General features: G+C 41.5%; 1 protein-coding gene across 2 annotated transcripts; it reads right to left on the bottom strand.

The window, feature by feature from the left end:
- Nucleotides 1–921: 921 nt before the first annotated feature.
- evpla (envoplakin a) lies at nucleotides 922–22,798 on the bottom strand. Of its 2 annotated transcripts, XM_078947900.1 has the most exons (24): nucleotides 22,615–22,798; nucleotides 18,128–18,256; nucleotides 17,871–18,024; nucleotides 14,496–14,592; nucleotides 13,695–13,849; nucleotides 13,482–13,605; nucleotides 11,570–11,701; nucleotides 11,444–11,485; nucleotides 10,999–11,160; nucleotides 10,785–10,892; nucleotides 10,600–10,695; nucleotides 10,414–10,524; nucleotides 9,223–9,369; nucleotides 8,974–9,128; nucleotides 8,800–8,894; nucleotides 8,264–8,436; nucleotides 7,823–7,998; nucleotides 7,595–7,733; nucleotides 7,318–7,511; nucleotides 5,985–6,135; nucleotides 5,774–5,857; nucleotides 5,011–5,118; nucleotides 4,833–4,925; nucleotides 922–4,748 (listed from the first exon to the last, which is right to left on the bottom strand). In XM_078947900.1, exons 3-24 carry the CDS (start codon nucleotides 17,915–17,917, stop codon nucleotides 1,356–1,358), a joined length of 5,982 nt encoding a protein of 1,993 aa, XP_078804026.1. In that variant the 5' UTR covers nucleotides 17,918–18,024; nucleotides 18,128–18,256; nucleotides 22,615–22,798; the 3' UTR covers nucleotides 922–1,355. The 2 variants fall into 2 exon arrangements, with proteins under 2 accessions (XP_078804026.1, XP_004065565.1); XM_004065517.5 differs by lacking the exons at nucleotides 18,128–18,256; nucleotides 22,615–22,798 and having other exon boundaries at nucleotides 17,871–18,039.
- Nucleotides 22,799–23,366: the final 568 nt, after the last annotated feature.

The following is a 23,366-nucleotide window of genomic DNA, read 5'->3' as shown; positions in this document are numbered from 1 at the left end:
TGACCATAGGTGAGTGTTAAAATGAAGTTCAATCGGTAAATTTTTCTCTTCACCACAACTGACTGGTACAGCAATGGCATGACAGCAGACGCTGCTCCAATCCGCATATTGATCTCACGGTCTGATCTTCCCTCACTTGTGGACAAGATATTTAAACACCTCCACTTAGGGCAGGAGCACTCCACCCACACAGAGTTTGACTGTTCAGAAGAAGACCGCACAAACAAACAGTGCCTTTAATTATTTATCTGTGTTGCAGGAACCTCCTCTGGTTCAGTAGCTGACTTCTTTAAGCTTTTTGTCTTTATGTTCTGCGGTCAGGACTAAGATAACATGACCTCCCAATCCAACCCTTAATGCTGAGTGTCAAGCAGGGAGACATTAGGTACAATTTCTTAGAGTCTTTGGGATGACTCGACCACAGATTTGAACTCATGACCTACCAATTGGACACTCTACCACAAGGCCACTGAGTTGGTCTTTACTACTGTAATTCATCAGAGTGCCTCTCCCCTAATCTCCTTCCACAGATTAGTGAATATTACTGGGTGGATTTACAGGGATTTACTTTGTGAAAGTAAAGTTTGTAGAATTTGTTACATGTGTAACCCTTGTGCTATCCTAGGCACTTTGACATTGGGATTTGGGTCATCTAGACCCACTAGACAGTGCTCTGAACCTTTTTTCTTCAATGATTTGTGATCTTCACTGGTGTCCATGGATTACATGAAATCTTTCCACCTTTATCCACCTGTCATGGTAGAGAGAACACGTCAATGTAAGGGTGGGGTCATTTAAGATAGCACAAGGGTTAAATACAGATTTCTTATTTGAATTTTGAAGGTTTGAGTAGAAAATAAATAAAATAAATATTCACACTCTGGAGGGAAAACTGTACATAAACAAAGCTGCGAAGGCCTGTGCTCTTTAATCACATAATTTATTGATATATATATTTTTTGCATTGGATATTAAACAGTCTTGAGTTTAAAGTTTAGTGTCAACAACATCCCAAAAGTTATACATAATCAAATCAATCTTAGCAAATAGCATTGCACCGGGCCCCAGGATCCCAAACAAACACGATATCACAGATAAGTAGCCTTTATATTCTGTGCTTTTAAATTAAACCAAAAGCAAACCAGAAAAAACTAACAAATCCGCCCACAAAAGATCGATTTGGTAAACAAATGCAACTCAACCGCAAATATTTTAGCTTGACAGGCAGCTGTAGTTGTAGATATCTCCTGAGTCAACATGCAAAAGTCCACAAAACTTTTTTTTATTTCCACCGGTACTTGTTTACCCCGTAGCTTCATAAACAAGTTAACCCTGATCAGTAAACATATCTAGATTCAAGAATACTTGACTGAGTTGCTGCCTGTTGTGTAGCCAGTTCCTTTGGAGGAGGTGGGCAGCATCGGTAACCCAGACTTTGGGTCTTTTTTGCAGCGATCCAGAGCTTGTTTGTAGTTAATCTTCTCCTGTGTTAGTGGGTCTAAGATATCCTTCTCATACGTTGTCTCGGCTTGCAGTTCCCTCATCATTGTGCTGTCTATCATTTTGGACGTATAGGCATCTGTGACGCTCATCCTGCCGCCTGTTTTGGGATTGACCAGCCCTCCGGTCAAGAGCTGGACCACCATGTAGCGGCGTGCAGTCTCCTTTAGCATCCAACCGTTCTGTACTGCTTCACCCGCAGACAAAATCCTTCTGGTTGTGGGGTCTTCCACTCCAGTAAAAGCTTTTTCTGCATTGAGCAGTCGCTGGAGTTGACTTTCCTCAATGAGACATCTGTTTGCTGCCTTGTGAACTGTGTATCTGTCCTTGTTTTGGATGTCAATGATGCCACCTGTTGCTGCCTGAGCCTCCAGCAGCCTTTGGGCAGTGGTGCGGTCTATCAGTCTGCGCTGGGTGGCATTACTTATTGTAAAGCAGGTGCCAGTATTTGTGTCCATCACTCCTGCAATTGGGTATAGTTCCTCAGTGTTGGAGCGGTCTAAAGGGGCTGAATTTACTGGAGTGGCAGACTTTGGGAGGATTGAACTAAGCTGCTGTTGCTTTTTGTCAACACCTGCAAGCATCAGGGCAAACTCTGAAATGGGAATTTTGCCTTTTTTGTACTGTTGCAGATCGTACTCTGTTATCTTTCCCTCTTTAATGGCATCTTTAATGGGATACTGCTTTCCACTTTTGCGGTCTTGCAGGACAGATGTCTCACCATCAGGTCCCATGGAGGTTATTTCTTCCCAGTCGGACTCTAACTTCTGCAGATGCAAGTACTGCGGACGATCAATGAGGCCCTGTATGTAGGCATCATAGGGAGACATGTCTTTACCCGTTTCTGGATCCAAGATAGTGATTTTGGTAGACGTGTTGGTCTCTTTGGTCCTTGACTCAGAATTTCCCTCTCTTTGCACCTCTTGCAGAAGCTCACGGATGGTACTGTCTCGCTCATGGATCTTGTCTTTTTCATCCAATATTTGTCTCTCTAGGCGCTGGACATCTGACTCCATCTTGAGGCTTTTCTGCCTGTTGAGTTGGGTTCTTTCACTCATTAGTCGGTTTTGTTGCTGGAAAGACAGGCTTATGTCGTGTTTCTTGGCCTCCAGCGTTCTGAACTCTCTTGTGAGTGTGTCCTTATCCCTCAGTAAGGAATCCCTCTTCAAAACGAGACTCGTCTCTTCTCTGGAAGTGCTGGATTGGCCGCTCTTCAGAAGATTGAGTTTGTCATTGCAACGTCTGATTTCATCCTCAAGCTTTTGTCTTTCAAATTTGCTCAGAGAGACCTGCTCTCTCAGGTGATCCCTCTCGGCCTCTACAGCTTGATCTTTCTCAACGCGGACAACCTCTTTATACACCGTTCTTTCTCCTGACTTCTCCTTTTGCAGAACTTCAAGTTTCAGAGTGATGCTACGGATGTCTCTCTCGAGACGCAAGATATTGCTGGTTTCCGTGTCCATGCTGGAGCGCAAACTGCTTGTCATTTTCTCCAGCTTGGGGTCCCTCTCAACCTTCAGCACCTCCTCCACAACTATACTCTCCTCAACAGGAGGTGGAGCATTTTCCAGCTGACTGATGCGAGATCGGATCTCTCTGACTTCCGATTCTGCTTGGATCTTTTTTAGTCGCTCATCGCTCTCTCTCAGGATCTTTTCCTTGTCTTCCAGCTTTATTCTTAACTGCTGTAGCTCAATCTCTAGCCTACGACGACTCTTTACTTCATCATCTCGGGTCTTGCTGAGCCTCTCCTGCTCCCTGGCTTGTTGAGGGTCTTTCTGTTGGTGAACAACCTTCTTCTTAACCACTTTCTCTTCAGGTTTCAGCCTTTCTAAATTGATGCATTTATTTTGCAGGTCAAACACCATCTCCTCTATGTTACGTCGCAGCTGTGCCTCTTCCCGCACTTCTTTTCTTAAGCGGCCTGCCTCCTTCTCCTGAAGTGGATCAGGCAGATACTTGATGACTTCATTGGTGACAAGCTTGGTCTCTACTTTGGATTTCTCAGCCTTCCATTCATCCCTCTCTTTCTGGAGCAGTCGGACTTGGTCCTGTAGGGATATGTAGCGTGAGTGCAGGTTGTTGACCTGTTCATTTAGCCTCTGAATCTCACGCTCATTTTCAGGGCTTCGCTCTTCCTTGACAACTTCTTGGAGAACTTCTTTCAGTTCCACTTTTGGTTTCTCAGAGCGAAGGAGGTTTACATCAGTGGTGACCTTGGTGATATCTCGTTCAAGACCAGCACGCTGTTTATTGATGTCTTGTATGTTTTTGTTAATGCGAATGATCTCAGCCTCTGTGTTTGGGTCGATGCGGTAAATCTCGTTAACAATTTCCTTCACCTCCACTACTGGCCTCAAGTTTTGTATGTCTCTGTAGCGACTGTGGAGCTCAATGACTTGTTTGGTCAAGGAATCTGCCTCAGTCTTCTCCTTCTCCAGGTCTTTTTGGATTTTCTCACACTCTGAGATAAGTTCAGGGTCTTGTTCAACCTTTTTCACCTCTTTGGTGATGATCTTTGGCTGGATGTTGGGAATCAGCCTCTCCAGCGCATTAATTTGGCTCCTCGTCTGGAAGACTTCATCGTGGAGGAGCTTGGTCTTGTTGCTCTCTTCAGAAATTTCCACCTGAAACGTTTGCACTGCCTTCAACATCTGCGGATCTTGCTGCACTTTAACAATCTCTTTCTTCACCACCTTCTCTTTGATGGGGGGCTTCTTTTGCATGAGGATCTCAACTTCTGTCTGCATCTTATGCTGCTCTCTGTCTTTAACTCTGATTTCGTCTTTTGTCTTTGCAATTTCATCTTTTAACTTAGCGGCCTCGACATCTAGCTGAGGATCTCTCTCAAACTCTGTCACCTCTCTAGTTACCAGTTTTGGTGGCTTGTTTTTGATGTCGTCCTCTAACGTTGTGATTTTTTTGTTCACCACCTCAACCTCAGACTGAACAGTACTACGTTTCAGCGCCTCCTCATGCAGTGTGTTTTTCAGATCAGACAAATCACGTTCCAGTTTTGGGTCTCTGTAGTACTGCAGAACTTCCTTCTCCTCGAGACGTTCCACTCCCCTGCGACTCTTCAGGGACATCATCCTGTCCCTGAAGGTTTTCAGACTGGCCTGAGCATGAAGACTCCTCTCCTTCTCTTCATTCAGCTCTCTTTGCAGAGCGTCTATATCAGTAGCAGTCTTTTGCTGGCTTTGAGTCTGGACCTGCTGCTGTGACACCATCTCAACCTTCCTTTCATTCTGGAGCAGAAAAAGCAAAGAAACTCAAAATCTACAGATACTAGGTGCAGTTTATCATCTTTTACTAGAGGTTTTTTTTCTTACTTGTGCAATAATGCTCTGAGCCAAGCCCATCTGCTTTTGGCGTTGAACGTTTTCAGCTTTTGCTTTTGTGTAACGGTTCACCAAATCTTTCTCCTGCAAGAAAAAAACTGATCAATCCTCTCTATCTTTTTTGATGATTGTAAAGTCATACTTTGTGGAGGATGCCTGTAACTGTTACCTCTTTCTCAATAGCATCAGAGAGAGTGAGAACGTCAGGTTTTTTTGGTACAGTGGCACCTGCATCCTCAAGTGTGCTGTTGAACCTGTCCACGTTTGTCTCATATTCCTGCACAGATGCAAATAACATATGATTTCTTCCCCCCACTAAACTATGCAAAATATAAGATCTTCTATGTGTTTTAATCAGTGATTGTACATGAGAACTGCACTGAATGACCGCCCTCCACTGGTGTTTCAAGCAGGAAGTATCTGCTGGCTCCAAGACGCCAAAAATCCCGTAGACTTCTATTGAGAAATTAACAGCTGCTACTCTGCCATTCTATTGGTCAGAATAACCATTGTTGCTCTGCTACTTTTTTTTTTTTAAAGGTCCTGAATTTTTGTAGTTCAAGTTATAAACTGACCAATCAGATGCCTCAATAAAAGTAGGGGGAGGCTGCTGTCCCACACGTCCAATGTTCAAAATGTTCGACTGTTTTTTTTGTAGCTCGCTTTTAAGTGGTAGGGGTGTGGCCTTTCAACAACCTCACTCCTAATTGGTGAGAGTGGTTGCCATAGAATTGTTGAATCAGACCGTCTCGGTCCAATCACTGATTAATGGCGTCGTCCGGTTTCAACATGGCGGTGTCCGTATCGTAAAAAAATGGTGACTGAAATTGACTTGATTTGGTTAAAGCCAGAAGTAAATCATTTTCTATGGATAAGGTCACACTCACTGGTCCAGTTCTCAGATACAGTTAATGGTTCAGACAGATTCTTACATCGAGTAGCGACTGCAGGTCATGCGAAAGTGTAGACACTCTGTTGACTTCTTCCTCCTTCCTCTTCAGATCGTTTACTGCTCTCTACGGTCACGTGATGAACAGAATATACACAGGGTTAGGATTGGGAAAAAGGTCTAATAAAAGATGTTGTGATTGCTGTTTTATTTTCCCCAAAAGATTTCAGTTTACAGACAGGAGACCGTCTCACCTCTTGGGTGCTGGTCTTAGCAGTGAGCTGGGACAGATCATCTTTGGGGTTGACCTTATTTGTTGGTAGGTTGTCCAAGAAGTTGTTCAAGGCGTTGCATGTGGTCTGAAACTCCTGGTTCTTGGCTGAAGCTTCTTGTAAGATGCTTTCTCTACAGGAGGTAGGAAAAGCTTGTTTACTTCCACAAAGAAAAACGACAATACTTGAATGGAATGGTCACGAGCTGCAATTTCAGTGGGTAATACTTGATCTTTTAACATGTCCGGTCTTTCATCAGATGATCATAAGTCAAGCCTTGGCTTAACTTGGGTTTATTTTGACTGACTTCTTGGTTCTTTTGTTATCAGACACAGGTGATGTTTGATACATTCCTGACATGTTTCGACGGACATCTTCCGTCTTCGTCAGAGACTCTGCCGTAGACAGAGGACTAACAACTCTAGACACTATGAACTTTATTGCACCAATGAGTTTATTTTGCGGTCACAAGACAGAGGAACGTTGTGTTCATTTGTCAATTCTGAAGTCTTCTGTTTTTATGCTGAAGTCAAATTTGAGGCAGTCTGTGCAACATTTAAAATTAGTCTAAAACTCTGTGGCACAACAGAAAAGGATCTGAAGCCAATGTACTGAAAATGAAGATTAAGAATGTGACGATACTGTGAGGATCAGTCCAATCCTGATCCTCACCTCAATGAAATACTGTGACTCAAAAAAGTTCTGCCTAAATTCTCTAAACTGGAAAATGTCAAATGTTTCTTTTGTAACTTTATTCAGATTAATTTGATTAATTTCAAAAATTTTAAGATCCACTCTGATAAAAATTGTGTTTTTGGTGATTTTTGGTGATGAGGACGTATTTAAAGAAAAAAAATTGAGCTTAACATTCTGATTATTTATGCAAATTGTTGGATTCAGGAGCAAATGAAAAAAATCTGTTTGAAAAATAGCTTATTTTCTATATAGAAGATATGCTGGGAGGGCTAGAAGGGGCAGTAAGCTTTTGGGAGAGGGCTTAAACAAAGAGCTCTCAGCAAAGTGTAGGGAAACGGGGGTGGGGTTGCTGCCCTTAACTCAGTTGTGAATTTCTATGAATGCCTGCTGTTCAACAGAAACTAGGTCCTACAAAAGACACAGGCATTTTGATTTTGCCTAAAAACATCATAATCATAATTAAAAGACCACTGGGAACGCTTTGACAACACATCAAAACAAATCTGGGTTGTCACATCAGTTTACTCTTCCCTGCTTGAACTGATGAAATGACATCGACTGACTGGATTTGTGTGACATCCATTTTTCCAAACTGAAGTGTTCACAGTCGGACCCCTACCTCTCCTGCAGCTGGTTTGCAACGTTAGCGTAGCGAGTTTGAAGCTGCCTGACGTCCGTCTTCTGGCGCTCAATGTCAGGGCAGTACTCCTGGTAGCCCCTCTGCAGAGATCCGCACAGCTGCTCGGTGGTCTCCAGATCCTGGCTCAGCTTCTTCATGTCCCCCTGAGCTGCAGCAACAGACTTGCGCTGGTTCTGAAAACAGCACAGGAGACTTGTGTTTGTGGGCCGAGTCGTGCAGCACAGAGACCACATTATGGATGGTAGTTTCTGCTCACATGGATCCTCTCTGCTTGAGTTTGAAGGGCTTTTGGCGTGTCAGGAATCGGACCGTCTCTGCTAAGGTCTTCTTCAAATCCAGAGACAAGACCATCCACCTTCTTTATCTGATTCTCCAAGTTGAGGGACGCCTTTGCTCTAATAATAACAATAAAAAATGGAATGTTGAGTTGTAAGGTTCTCAGACATTTACAGACTCTTGACATTTTCAATGGAAAAGCACGCACTTGCTGTTGTAGAGCTGAGCGAGTTCAGAGATGCTGTCGTGCTTGTTGGCGGCTGCGCTGAGTTTTTGCGGCAGTCCGGACGAAGTGCCATTTAGATCTTTGGAGATGACTGGCTGCAGGTTGGACTGAGCTGCCTGTCTCTTCTGCTCCAGATCCTTCAGTGCCTTTTCGGTTTTCTGCGTTGAGCAAAAACACATCACACGTCTGGCTTTTGATCAGATTATCTGCAGCTCTGATTTGCAGGAAGAAACGCAAAAGAAGCTTTTTCCTCCTGTTTAGAGATTTCTATAGTTCCTGTGACAGGATCACCTGAGATCCGCTGAATAGTAGCCAGTTCATTCTGTGCACGAACAAACTGATTTATTTGCTAAATTAAGTTTTAAACATTTCTTTTCAAATCTAAAAAGCTGAACAGGCTGAAATGTTTCCGTCTCCCTTCACCTCCTGCTCCTTCAGCCTCTGAGCCAGATCCCCGGCTGGGTCGCTTTTGTTCAGCGGCGCTCGCAGGCGACTCAGCATGCTCTCCTCAGCCTTGGTTAGGTCGTTGTCCAGTTTGTCCAGCTGCTCAGCCATGGCGGTGAGTTTAGGGTCCGGCGGTGCAGAGGACACCGGTGCTATACAAACGAACAAAAAAAGTTACAAAACAGACAGGTTTTACAAGTATTTCACTGACATTTACATCATTTTAATCTGATCGTGTTGCATTTTCAAAATAAAAAAAGAACTCCACTTTCTGTTCAGCAACAATTAGTCTCATTTTCTGCTTTTGTAGAACAGAATTAAAGAGTTTCTGATCTAAGTTTAAAGGTGAGCTTTTGTTTTTGAACATAACCTGTTGTATTTTGTAAACTCTCTAATGTTTCACCCAGTTCACTTATTTATGGGGTCAAATAATTCCTTTTGCATGTTGCTGTTTCTCATCCATAGGTTACGGGGTTTTACAGGGACCCTGAGCCCATAAAGGAAGAGACAACCACCTGACTTCTGGACTTTGGGAACATCCTGGTGGTTCTTCAGGGACGCTGCCAGTTGTGCTCTTCTTTTCTTAACGCCTGCGAGCTCGTTGCCCAAACTGTGTAGTAGAAGACGCAGAGATGAAGGGCTGAAAGGGCGTTTTGGAGGTGGTGTGACTGCAGCTTTGCATTACTTACGTGTCCACCTTGTCAACAGAATCTGGGTCGGGAGGTGGGATCAGGAAGCAAACACCTGGAAAGGTTTTAGTGGCTCCGTTTGCTGAAACAAGCACCCAGTTCTCGTTGACAGAGTTTGACTTCAGAGTAAACTTGTCGCCTCGGGACACAGAATCCTGCAGGGATGAGAGGAGATCAGCCACAGCTTTGAGACGGGTTTCTGAGATGAACATGCAAAATAAAAAACCAAAACATGGACAGTAGCCCCACCTTCTCTGTTTCCCAGTCGCACAGCGACTCCACAGTTATGGGCCTGTTGACGGGAACGCGCCGCAGCTTCAGTGGAGCGATGGTGGTGCTCCGCCTCCTGAGGTCAGCCAGCAGCTGATCGGAGTTCTGCACCACTGGTTCCCCCCCCTGATGGGAAACAAACCAGAACTCCCCTCAGAACCGATCATCCACACAGACAAGAGCCCAAAAGTATAAAGGATTTCTCATTTAATTTTGATTAATCTAAAGTTTTTGCACTTTGACTCTACAGCATTTCAGAGAAACGTAGTCGAGTTTATTAATCACTTCTGATTTTACATTTTGTTTCCTTTTTTATGATTTTAAAAAATCTGAATGATGTAACCCCCACACCCATAATCTCTGTTTCCTACAACAGATACATCCAGGTGAGAATCTGTTCATTTAACTAGTCAAAGCCAAAATTCACACAAACGTCTGCTTTGACCAAATATCCTTTAGTGTCAAGATTATACTTTTAAAACTGGACATTTAAAAACTAATTAAGCAGAAAAACAATGTAGTGTTTTGGGCTTCATGTTACATCTTAGTGGAACATAAAATACATTTTGTTATGTGAAAAAACACAAACTCATGGGGGCAGTATTTGACCCTAACGATAAAAATTGCTTTTGACCTTTCCCAACAATTGGAAAATGAACAACAATCAAATCTGGCCAAATACAACTCAATAAATGCAAAGTGTGAAATGTGCAATAGATGAATGTATTTGTTTTTAAAAAAGCAGTCTTGTGTGCAATATTTAAAAAAAGATTAGGTGTAAGTATGTAATTGTTTTCCAATAAATAGATAAATAAATGATTTATTCATTTTTTTAAATCTAATAACTCACATTTTTACTCCATAGTTACTTTTTGAATTTAAAACCTTTTTCGTTTTTTTTTAACCATAGAGCAATGGGGGGGGGGGGGGGGTATACATATGGTTTCAGACCCTGAAGGCAAACAAACATTTTTCTCTAACAAAGACTGCAAATTTGAAATGTACAGTTTTGACTATTTTAATCTTTCTCTTTTCGAAAATCTACTTTTCCAGAAAAGTGAAAAGATACAGATTTTGCACATTCTTAAAAAATAAGAGTTCTTAATTTGATGTCAGCTTTAAGCAGTCTACATTTTTTCTAAATCCTCTTCCTCGGTAAACGTCTCGTACCTCCAGCTGCATAAGCGTCGCTGCTTTGTTTCTTTGGCTTCCAGAATTTGATTCCAGGCTCTTATCAAGTTTGTACAGAGTCTCTGAAAGCTGCTCCGTGTCCAGTTGGAACTGAAACAAAAAAGCATTGCTTGAAAGTAAATGAAAGAGATGCATTTACATTCATGCGTTTTTGTTCACACTCACTCTTCTGTATGCCTCCACGTTTTCCAGATGTGTCTCCTGACAGATGCAGAGGTTGAGGAATTTCTGCCACTCGTCTTGCAAGGCGTCTCTCTGAGCCTTTAGGAGTGACGGGAAGAGCAGAGGTGAAGAAGCGTGGCAGCTGTCGGGGCCAAAACCTTCTGCTGAAAGGCTGAGCTGCTGTTTACCTGTATGGTGACGCTGGCCGGGTGCTTCAGCTCGATGAGTCGGTCCCCCTCATCCTGGAGTTTGTTCACCTCACCTTCATGGAGGATGAGACTGTTGCTCTTGAAATTCTGAAAGACAGTCGATCAAATGTTGTGTTTGAACATTTCTGTGAAAACGAGTGTTTTTTTCTGGTTGTTTATGAGCAAACAGTGAACTTAGATGATCAGGTCTCACCTCGTACTGCCTCCGGACGTCTGGAGGGTCCACCATGTCATCGCTCCAGTCTTGCTTGATGATCTTTTTCTGCTCTTTGTCCAGAAAGGACAGCTCCTTGTCGCAGCCCTGCATGTATTCATACAGGCTCTTCAGGTAGTGGTGCCGCCACTTGGAGTTATCCTAAAGGAAGGAAAAAAGGTTCCTGTGAATCTCTAACAAGCTGTGATGAAAGCGATTTCCAAACACTGAGGTATCCCAAAAATGATGTGAAGATGCATTGAAGGTAACAGGAAGAAGATCCACAGATCCAGATGTTAATGTCATTTACCAGTCACTTAAAAAAACAAACAGTTTTAACTGCTTGGATTTGTAGAAGTTTTCCACAAAGTCCACTTAATGGTTTCCCCAAAAAGAAGAGGGAAAAAGGTGGAGCAGAAATGAAAAAACAGAAAGTTTGACTCACCAGCAGGTTATTGTACTGCCTCTTCAGGGTTGTCAGTTTATCCTGGAGCACAAGGTAGTGACAGGTAACTTAAGCTGTGAAAGTGGCTCTGTGTGATCATGTTTTCATGTAAACATGCGTGCTTACCTTACTGCCGGCGGAGCTCAGGCACAGCTGTGAGCCGTAGGCTTCGATCTCTTTGTGCAAGATGTTGTGGGAGGCGATCTGCTTCTGTACGTCCGCCATGGTGGGGCCGTACTCCTCCGTGTTGACTTGTTTCTGAAGAGGCACAAAGAGGAAGAAACTACATGAAAATGAACAAAAAAAAGGAAAACTTTGCACAAATGTGAGATGAAAATGAAGCCCAAGAGGTACAAACTTGAAAGAAAACACAATTGGATAAAAAAAAATGTACTCCTGTGGCTCATTTATACGTGCAAAGCTGATGTGATGTCATGCTTTAAATGGCCAAAATCACAAGTAGTAGTTATGGACTCTTTCACTGTTTAAAAGTGGATCTATAGCCGGGTACCTATAGTCACAAAATCATTGAAAACTGTAGCAATAACTTCATTAATCTAGTTCCAAAAACTTGTTGCACCTTTGTGTTTGGATTGAATGTTCTTGACATCAGTACAGAGGAGAAAATGTCCAGGGGTGCCCACACTTATCTATCTATCTATCTATCTATCTATCTATCTATCTATCTATCTATCTATCTATCTATCTATCTATCTATCTATCTATCTATCTATCTATCTATCTATCTATCTATCTATCTATCTATCTATCTATCTATCTATCTATCCATCTATCCATCTATCCTATTGAATTCACACTCCTCCTGCTTGGGGGTTACTGCCCCGAGTGCTCCAATTACCACTGTCACCTTTACCTTCCAAAAAAAAATAATCCCACCTCTGCACACTATTACAGTTTTTCTCAGTCGCTTTAGTACAATTCTCAGATCAGAAGGAAAGTCCCAAAACTATTCAATCTTCACATCATGATGTCACTTGTGCACATCATATAAGCAGTTTCTCACTTCTTTGAACAAGTTGCAATTGCTTTGGTACATCCATGCAAATGATTATGTACAATTCTCTGCTCTTTGCTACATTATCAATTGTTTATGTCATGTTGATCAAAATGTATTATATAGTTCACTGTGCAATAGTCTTACTCCTCAAAACACCTAGTCATTAGTTCATCGTATAAGTCATTAACTGCAAAATGGTTGACCAAGTTGTCATAATGTGACAAACATATTTCGCTGCATTGCAAGAGAGGGTATTCGCTGTGATGTGGATGAGAATTTGTGGCCTAACATACAGGAACGACAAGAGGTGTAGGAAGACCACACCAATTCCTACTGCACTGCCTGTACTGTTGTACAGAGTATTGTCCTGTCTTTTTTCCCCTTTGTGTTACTGTTTGCAGTGGTTTTTTTCTATGTTGGTATGACATGGTCTGTCAACAAATTACAATATGAACAATAAAAGTGTAAATGGGAATCTTGTCCAGTCTCTTGCAATCAAACAAAAAAGGTGTAACTTCCATTTTACAATAATTGTCATCCAAACTTTAGCCATAGTTTCCATCAGAACCTCCCTCTAAAGTACACAGTTATTGACAACATGACTAAGTCATTTGACTGTCTTGTTCGTAGACAATGACACAAGGACTTGACATTCTAATGGCACTGACATGTTCAAAGACATAAAGACTTAGTTTTGAGAGATGAACTAAAGATTTTGAGCAAGTTACAGACTTTTGCAAGAAATCCATAGTGTTTTGCTGTTTGTACAAATTGTTTTGAGAAACGCACACACGTATTCGCAAACTTCAATTCTGATCTGAGAATTGTACTAAAGCAACTGAGAAAAACTGTATTTGACTCTCTTCTACAACCAGCCCTCAGTGGTCTTTTGAGGAACTGCAGCGTTTGCTTTTTGTCAAATTTGGAATCAGAATGTGGGGGCGCTTGGTGTGATTGACATTTTTATCATCATTTTTTAAAGGTATTGACCTCTTCTGTTGGTGGTGTGACTGCACTTACGTCCTTTTCACTGAACACGGGTCCCCAGTCAATGATGGGCAGCATCGACACATCGTCGATCTGGTCATAGACGTCTCGGTAGAAGGTGCAGTCCTTCAGCCAGCGCTCATGGAGGTGGATGATACTGCAGGACACCGAAACATGCGTTTAGCCTCTTTCTGATACCCTCGTTTGCTAAACGCACAGGTCCTTGTCAGCTCTCTCTCTACTCACTCATTTTCAATCTCCTGAGCTTGTGAAAAATTGCTTTTCTTGGCTTTGTCCACATCCAAGAAAAGTTCCTTCAGCAGATCCTCAGCCTCACCAAGTTTACTGGAGACCTCTTGCTGATGCTGCAACGGCCGCTCTTTTTTGTCATTTTCAGCATCCTGAAAGGAGCAAGCAAATCAACTCAATCTTTTTTTACACTCTTCATACACAGTGCAAAACAGGAGAAAACAGAAATTGAAATTGAATTTATTGCAATTCAAACACATTTTGACTACTTACCTTTTTTTTTTAAAAACGGCAAATATGAAACCACCCTTTTCCCAAAAAAGAAAACCTTAATAAATATAAATATTTTATTAAGAATATTTATAAATCCACTATGTTCAGATGAGAAAAACTTTGATGATTCAGAAAAAATACATTTAAATATTTTTTTCCCCAAACGATTAAACATTGAAACGCAATGCATTGTGGTCCAAACTAGTGGGCGTCGACGTACACTGGTTTTTCATAGAGACTTCTGAGAAATTTCCAGGGCTCTGGATTTTGGAATTGTAGATTTGGACAACCCAACAAAAATAGTGCAACAATTGGGGATTAGTGACAAAATTTGGACACAACCCTGGACTCTCCATGTTTCCCACCCCTTCAACCCTTAAAGCACAAGTTAAGCATCAGGCTGAGCATAAAAAGCACAGTTGGGAAGTAACACCAATAGCTTTAAATGTTTTACTAATGAACTCGGGTGGTAAACAAAGCTAAAAAGATACACCAAATGTGCTAAAACTGATGGTTGGGCCTCACCACAGCCATCAGCCCTTCAGCCCGGAGGACGTCTCTTTCCACCAAGTCGGCGTCTTTTTGCATCTTGGCGATCAGCTGGGCCAAGGTGGTCTGAGACCTGCAGGGCGAGGGGAAGCAGGAAGTCAGCCTTCAAGACCCCAACTTTCAATCCAGAAAATATTTTTGTGGAATTGTTTAGACAACAAGAACAACATTTGGCAGTTGACTATGCAGCATTAAAATTTGCCCTAAAAACTGCATGAATTTTTTTTCTTATGTTAAAAATGTTGCCTGTTTATCCGAATCAGTTTACAAAATCTGACAAACTGCTTCAGGACACGGAGAGGACGCTCCACAGCAAAGACATCCTGTAAAGTATGAATGCTGCTCAGCTGGTGAATGTTTGCTGATGACTCCTGCCTTAATGTGAAGCTTCACTAAAGTTTAAAACTCAGACATCGTGATGGTTTTGACATTTTACGGTTGTAAAAGGCACACAAATAAAGAATTGTGTGACATCTTGATCCCTAGAATCAGTAAATTAAAAAAAACAAGGTCTGTGTTTTGCAGCCCTTTGATTATCTTTTCCAATTATTTTTTATAGTGCATCATCTTTGGATCAGGAAATTCACACAAAAATCCTTTTATAAAACAAAGTTTTACAGTTAGAAAACAAAGTACGGTACACAAATTTACGATTATTTATGATTCCCATTTATTGGTTTTAATGATGTATGTATTTTTATGATTTTATGTATCAACGCATGTATTCTTAATGGAAGACCCCAGGAAGAATAGTCTTAAACTAATGGGGGATCCTTAATGAAGGAAATGAATAAATTCTCAGAAAAAGGCCACAAGAACATGTTGAAAACAAAATTTTATTAGACAAAATCTTTAAGCCTTGTATTTAAGCTTGCGGGACAGAATGTAAACTGATTACTGACAGTAACAGTCCGGTCCACAACAGAGAGGTGAATTTCTAACAAACTCCTGCCGCTCTGCAGAAACTATGTCCTTGTAAAATGACACAGTTTTTATTTTAATTTTGGCTAAAAACAACCTCATCGTCATTAAAAGACTACCATTTGGTAATAGATCAAAAGATGATCGGAGTAGGACTTGACTGATTTTCTTTTAAAGCAACAGTCAGCTGGAATCCATCATCAGAATTCCTTCACAGAGTTCACAGCTTGAGTGACAAAGCCATTGATATGTTTTACTGGACCTCCTTCACATGAGCCGGGTCACCTCAGAAACGTGGCCTTTGTCCCATATCAAATGAAAGTCTATCTGTCATTGTGATGTTTAAAAAAACGCCACATTCCTTTACAGAGGAGCGTGGAGGAATGCAACGCCGTCTTTACCGGGAATGTGCATGTTTGGAATCGGGTGAAAGGAATTATCTTTCATGCTGTGAAAACTCTGAACATCTCCGTGTTTGGTTTGACTCAAAAAGACAGTATGTCTAAAACGTGAACGGAAGCAAGCATTATGGAAAGATTAGTGTGAATATAACCCAAAGTCGCTCTGAAGGGGGAATGAGCAGAGAGTCAGGGTGTCTGCCGAGACTCACTCAGCAGGTGAGACAGGTATGTGCAGAACAACAGCTTTCTGCACAATCAGCAGCTCAAACTCTGTACTTTGAAAATCATCGCAAGTTTAGTCAAATTTTTAGCATAATTCATGTAAGAGTTCAGGAAGTTTTCATATCAAAGAACAAAACTCCATTCGTTAAACGTTTTAGAGCCTAAAGAACAAACTTTTGGCGTTTTATTCATTATTTTTTCACAATTTAAATGCATTGTTACTCCTAAATGTCAAAGAGTTCAATTTATATTTTCGATTTTTTTGAAGAAAATGCATTTGCTTTGGTTTTTCTGGCTCTTTTGTGTGTTGTCATGGAAACTGTGTGTGAGGTTTCCTCGTGAGTCAGCAGGGTGTGTTTATTTTCACCGGTGGGGGGGGTTTATAAGGCTGGATATTCCCATACAGCTATAAATATAGCAAAAAAAACAAACATCAGAAACATTTCTGCCAACATTTATAACAAACCTATTGAAGAAAATCTGGATTATTTTGATTTTCAGCTGAGATTTAACCTTCTGACTCTCTGTAGTGCAAGTTTATTCCCTGTAGAGAACATTTCTGATCCTGAATATCTCCCAACCACTGATTACTACAGAAGGAACTCCTTTTGGTGTCTGCAGAGGACATTTGGTGCTTTCCAATGATACCAAAAATTAAAGGGTGGGGCTCTGGGAATTGTAGTTTTTTGATGGATACAACGTTTTTTCTTGTAGTCACATACTTCACTTAAAGTGGGATAACTGGACGACCCACATATCTGGGAAGGGCTGGTCTGCATTTTTGTCGCTGGAGTCTGTGCTGAAACACTCCCTGTCATGGCTGCTCTCTCACACCCATCCATCTGAGATGTAGCAACGTTCACGGAATGTTTACAGAAGCAAAGAAACCAACAGCGCGCCGGTGACACTGCTTATTCAATCTTTGCGTTGCTGCAGATGTGGACAATGATGTCGTGGATAAATGTCAGGAGACGAACTCCGGAGGGACCCACAACACACATCCGTCACGCCTGAGGGCGTCACATCCACTTTACACTCAAATCTGGTGCTTAGAAACTTCCTGAACACCTGTCACTCAATGTGAAAACAGTCAGAGAAAAGCAAGGCCGCCATCTGCAGGCTTGGAGGTTGGCCCTCAGGTGTGCACATGGCCGAGTCTCCACGATTCATGAAACCAGTGAAAAAACGAAGCATCACACCAAGGTCAAACATCAGAAGAAAAAAGAGAAACCTGAAATCTGATTCATTGGTGATTCACACCCACTGATTCACTCGTTCTGTTAAAATCTGCATCTGTGAAAGCTCAGGACCAACGCCCCACACCAGAGAACCCAGCCCTCATCACACCCCGAAAGACAGGTGAAGCAGGAGGCCGGTCATGCCTGACGTCCCTGCTGTCCCACCTGATGGACTCAACCCTCCGTTGGGTGGATTCCTCCGTTTTATGACTCAAGCTGCAGAATTAAACAGGTGTTTGTGTCTTAACTCATATCACTCATTTAAAATTAGCATCTTAAGATCTATCAGACAAGACAATCCATCCTCAAATGGTTCTTTTCTTTTCCTCTGCATTTACAGAAAAATGAGCCAGAGCCTGCAGGGTTACACATCCTCACCTGTTCCACCTGATCTATTTACAGAACCGTCTCGCATTCGCAAAGGAAACTTCACCTGAAAAACGTCACTATCACAGAGGCGAAGCAGTGAAACAACTTCACCAAAGAGCCGGCCTTAAAGTCACTTCTCTGCTCTGGAGAAAGAATAAACTAAACACATGCAACATTCTCTCTGCAAAGGAAGAACTCACGAGTTCATCTTTAAAGACGGGGTCTTGGTGTCCTTTTTCTTAAACATCTTGGCTGATGTCCAGTAGAAATCCCAGGAAAACCTCACTCTCTGTGTCTTCGTCCGTCTTCGTCTTCCTCACCCTGTGGCTCCCTCTCCTTCTCTGTCTTAACTTTCTCTCAGATACACATAAAAACAACACACACTCAGACCAACACACTTTTGGCACCTCCCAGGCAGGTAACACCCAACCATGTCGTGGAGAAAGACCAGACTGACCTGTTCTCCTCCTCCTCCCTCCTCCCTCCTTCAGGCTTTTCTTGTCATCCGGGCTCGACAGACACCGAGGAGCGAGGCCCCTTTTCTGAGACGGAGCGTCTCATTGAAGGAGCGACAGTACAGGAACACCTGCAGATGTGATGAAGAAAAGCCGTCTTTTGATGCACAAATAAAAAAACCCTCACAAAAGTCATTCAAAACAAAGTTTAAATGCAAAAGAACATTCTGCGTCCTCCCTTGGTTTTTGCTCAAATAGTAAAAACATTTTTTATTTTTTTTGTATTTTGTTCTGTCTCAAACAAAGGAGAAACATTTATTTTCTTCTTTTGTTCATTATAATTTATCATTTGGACTCCAACTCAGGTCCCAACCTGCAGGTGGGGGCCGGAAACACAGACACACAATGTGTACAGTCAACAGCTGAGCAGCACAAAGGTCACAGAGGTCGTTTTATCACCACTTTCATACAGAGACACACGACAGGACTGGGATTAAAAGAAGGGGTCCTTTGGCTGCACAGGTTGGCGCTGCATTGAAGGCCTGGACAGGATCAGGGCGTCTGTCTCTGCAGCATCGCAGCAAAACGTTGAGGAATGCGGCTGAGCAGCTGGTCTCTGGGGCGGCGTGACGAAAGGGACGCATTTTGAACAGTTCAGTCACAGCGTGGCTCTCTGGGTGTGTTCACCCGTCAGAACTCATTCATTCTTTTCAATTTGCTCAGAGTCACTGTTTATTATGGCAACTCCCAAATAATAAGAAACGATTGTCTGAGTTTCACTTTTACGGATAAAGGCACCAAAAACATCCACTTTTAAGTAAAACAGACATTTAAAAAAAAAATCTAAATGTTGATTTTAAAAATCAAAGGGGATATGAGGAAGAATTTATCTCCAAAGCCCTTCATTCAGTTGATCCGTCCATGACTCTGTAGGATGTTCATTTTCCTAAATTACTCAAATCTGTTGTGACGTTTTAATATGAAAAAACAAATTTCTCCAAATAACAGTTTTTGAAAGGAAAACAACTTGAACCAGCAACTTATCAACCAAAAAGCAGTAAAAAAAAAAGAGTCAAAAGAGGAGCTCAATCGACATCAGTCTGCAGGTGGAAACTAAAAACACATGATTCATTCTTCATTAGTCTGTGCTGAAGGTTTTTAACCTTACCTGGTGATGGAATTGAAATACAAAATGTTGAATCAGCTGAAGACTGTAGGGGGCAGTTGGGAAGATGTTAAAGAATTAGAAACAGTGGAAAAAAATTAAATACATGTTAAATTGCAAATTAGGTAATAAAATTAAATAAAAAGCACAAAAATGTTGTTTAAAAGTGTGTAAATTTCATTTTAAAAGCTCAGTTTTTTGTGTTTATTTTGTAAAAAACGTCAATTCTAAAAGCATAAACTTGGAACTGATTTAGGGAGCTGAATGTTTTGATATCAAACACTTTTAACAGTAAATAAAAGGAAGCTGGTTTCCCCGACAACAAGAAATAAGATGTTCAGACTTAAGCTGTTCAGCATCACACAGACATTCTTGTCACCTGTCAGTTTATTGGTGAAGCTCTTTAAAAAAAAAAAAAAAGTATTTGTTTTTTAATCTTGTTCTGTCTAGAAAATGCGCAAACAGCTGAAGGCCTCTCATGTTGGACAGATTTCTTTGTTCCAATCAGGGCTTTTGAGGCTTCAGGCACCTGAGGAGTATATTTGTGTAAACCTCTTTTGTATTTTAGGCTAAGCTGTATTATTTTTATTTTAGTGTGCATTGCACAAAAGAGCAGATTGAAGACAGGCGAACATTTTCTGATCTCACAGCTTTCACTTTCATGATGTTAGCCTCTCCTTTCACTGAGCTGTCAACATAATAAAAGAATCCTTCATCTCAGCAAAACACGTATTTGTTTGAGTCGTCTCTGGAAAATATTTGTGAAACTGTGATTTAGCATAAAATGTAACAGTTATTAGTTATTGTTCAAGCAGTTTAGAAGAAAAAATATTATCCTTTAAAACAAAAAATCCTGAATTATTCAGTGTTTCAGGTGGCGAAACAGAAATCCTGTATCTGTATGTCCAGAGATTCCAAACTGAGAGGAAACAACAAAAGCAGAAACACAATGAGGGTGTGTTGGATCATTCCTCTGACTAACCGAAGCATGCAGACCGCGGCGGGCTGGTTCCTGACTGATGTTGGAGGCTCCGGATGTCTGACCTGAGCTGAACCTGCTCAGTTATTCAACGTGACAAGCAGGTTCATTAAAAAAAAACACTAAAGCCGAAATGCTTTTATCAAGAGTCTGACACGTTAACAACAGGGTCAAACATTTTGGGGGTCATCTGCAGAAGGTTGCTGCCTCCTCTTCAGCTATACATTTTTGTCTAATGATATAAAATCCTTTAACAGGTAAAGGCCCAACAATCGTTTGCCATTATTCCCACTTAAAGAAGGAAACTTTTACACACCCTGCAGAGGAATCCTGCGCTCCCATTCACACACCCTGACAGGTGCAACACACACCTCTGAACCAAAAAGCTGACAGAAAAAATGTAGTCAAAGGGGGTGGGGACAAGAGACAGCATTTAGGGTCAACTGGTTTGATTACAAGCCTGGAAAATTATAGAAAACATCCCTGTGTTTTTTTTTATGTGTTTCTTACTAAAGAGGATTGAGAGAATTTTTAAAGGACAGATGACAATCAATCAACATTAGCATAAATGAATTCAAGAGTCAATGCTTGAATGAGTGACAGCTTCAGCTCTCTAACTAGCTAATGTAACAGAAATGTCCACAGATGTTTGGGGAATACAACAGCCGGCACGCGGCTAACTGAGAAAAAAAAGGGTAACTGGAAATGAATGGAGGGGCGTGGCAGAGCGATGACTGAAAGAACCTTCTCAGCATCTGCAGCTTTCTGTTCATGGCACTAAGCAAAAAGACAAATGCAGATGTGTTAAGGTGGGCTAAATGGGGTCCACTGCGGTGACAGAAACATGTCCTGATCAGAAACTCGTGTACGATTGACAGTGTTGTTATCACGTCCCAGTCACTCCCGACACCTTTTCTAAACGAGACTAAACTTTTAAGGAAAAACAACGTATTCTATTTTCTTTAAACAACACATTTATTTTGCTCAATTGTGACTAATTTAAATGCTGTTGTTTCATCCGGATGTTGTGGTTGCTATGGTAACGCATGAGAGGCATCTAAGCAATCAGATTTAAATAATGATGTGGTGCAGACACATGTTGACGTTTACAAAGCGGGAAAGTTAAAAATTCAACAAATTCAAGGAACACTAGAGTTTATGAAAGTAAATAAGTAATTTTATGGTTCTGAAGACTGTGGTAACCTGTTAAGCTTCAGGTGTGTTTGCTCTGCTGGTATTAAAGGAAGGAGGACCATTCGGGTCAGAATCCAGCCGCACAGGCAGAAAGACAAAACCCATTTAGACGACTGTTGTTGTGTTTTTGGGCCATATAAATAAAATTGAATTGAACTAAAATGAATTGAAAGCAAAACAAGCGAAAAGAGTGGACATCAAATTAAATGCTGTTCGCATCTCCACCCTCCAACAAGTTTTTAGACTCAAAAATAACAGTTTTTTCAGTGACTAGCATTAAAATAAAAACTTTGTTGCATTAATTAAGAATTAAAGAAAAAATGTGGATATTGTTTTTACTCGACTTTGGCAGCGTGTGTTGCCCCTAGCAACCATGCCCCTCCCACTTCTGACTCACTACACCTGAGGGAGCTCACACAATGTTTTGCATCTGAACCTTAAGCATTAGATAAAGGGAAAAAAAATGTTTTTTCCTTATTATCTAGATTATTTAAAATGTTATATTTGATGCGAGGAATTTTTTTCACGAAAGTCTCAGATTAAAAAAAGGCAAATCTGTGAAAAACAGCTGCTCCAGGTCAAAACTATAATTTTATTACCATTCAAATGTATTTAAATATTTAAATGCTTATCAACACACTTTGTTAACTAAAGCCTTAGTTATCTGGGGGTTGACCCGTACTGGTGTGGCGGTTTTTGGGTTATACGGGGCTGTGGAGGGTCGTAGAGAGGAGCGGCTGCATCTTAAAGGTGTTTTTGCTGTTCCCACCAAAAACATCTTGTCTTGAATCACCTTTTTTTTTTTACATGTTCTTGTGTCCTTTTTCTGATAATGAAGACACAGATGAAGAAAATTAATCTTAAATTAGAATTTTTGAGTACTTAAACCATTGTGAATCAGGAGCAGATGAAAAAAGCTGTTGGAAAAAGCTTGTAGGTGTGATGTAGAATAGATAGATACTATGGCAAGCCACAAGCTCCCTGAAAGGGATGATTAAACAATTAAAAGGGTTTCAAATTAGCAAACTGTCTGCATCTGAACCTGGAGCCACCAGAGCTGGGCAGGAATGCAACAAACGGGATGACAGCTATGCAGCCCAGCGGGCTCTGACATTCCTGCACATAAGTCAGCAGCTCGGAGATAAACTGACCTTTCAGGCAGCGGATCCCTGAGAATGACAAGAGTCTTCATCACCTTATTTGCTTCCCATTGACATTTTAAATCAAGATAACTGTAAAGTTTGCTGCTTTAAGAGTACAAACAACAGTAAAAGCAAAACCTTTGTTTGATCGGTTTAGATAATCTGCTGGCAAAGGTTTGATTAAAGATGAGAAACAGGTTGTTCAAACTGGCAGAAACCTCAGTGAGGATCATGGAGAACAGCTGCTATCTTCGGCCCAGAAGGGTGAAGCCAACACCCTGTCTGATCCTGACGTGACCAGCTGGACCTGTTGGGCGTCCTCTGGAGGCCGGGCCGGACAGATGATCTGATCACAGAGCAGCACTAACATTTGGCCCAGACCCCCGGGGCGAACACCCAGGGGAGAACAGAGTGTGACACATAAGATGACTCACGCACACGCCTAGATCATATCTAATGTTAGACCCGACAGGAGGAACATCATGAGAACTATACAGGCAGCTTCGTCAAAGGGCAGCTTTTTTTTTCCAAAAAGCGATTTAGTAGCAGGTGAACAAACGCTTCGGTTTGGCCTCTCTGAAACTCAAACATGGAGGAGTTTGTGGGTGTAGTCCTGGATCTGTGCGTAAATGCAATGAATGCAGTCCTGCGTTGAGAGATGCAGCATGCCAGATACCTGAGTGGCTGTGGGTGTGACAGGCGTGTCTGTGGGACACGCTGAACCGTGAAGAACCACTCTGGTTCTTCAGTGTCTCCACTAA

The sequence above is a fragment of the Oryzias latipes genome, chromosome 1 (genome assembly GCF_053564925.1).
Source record: "Oryzias latipes strain Hd-rR chromosome 1, Olatipes_Hd-rR_3.1".
In the NCBI taxonomy this organism is placed as follows: Eukaryota; Metazoa; Chordata; class Actinopteri; order Beloniformes; family Adrianichthyidae; genus Oryzias; species Oryzias latipes.
Note: the sequence above shows the minus strand (reverse complement) of the source record. Positions and strands in the feature narration are given on the sequence as shown.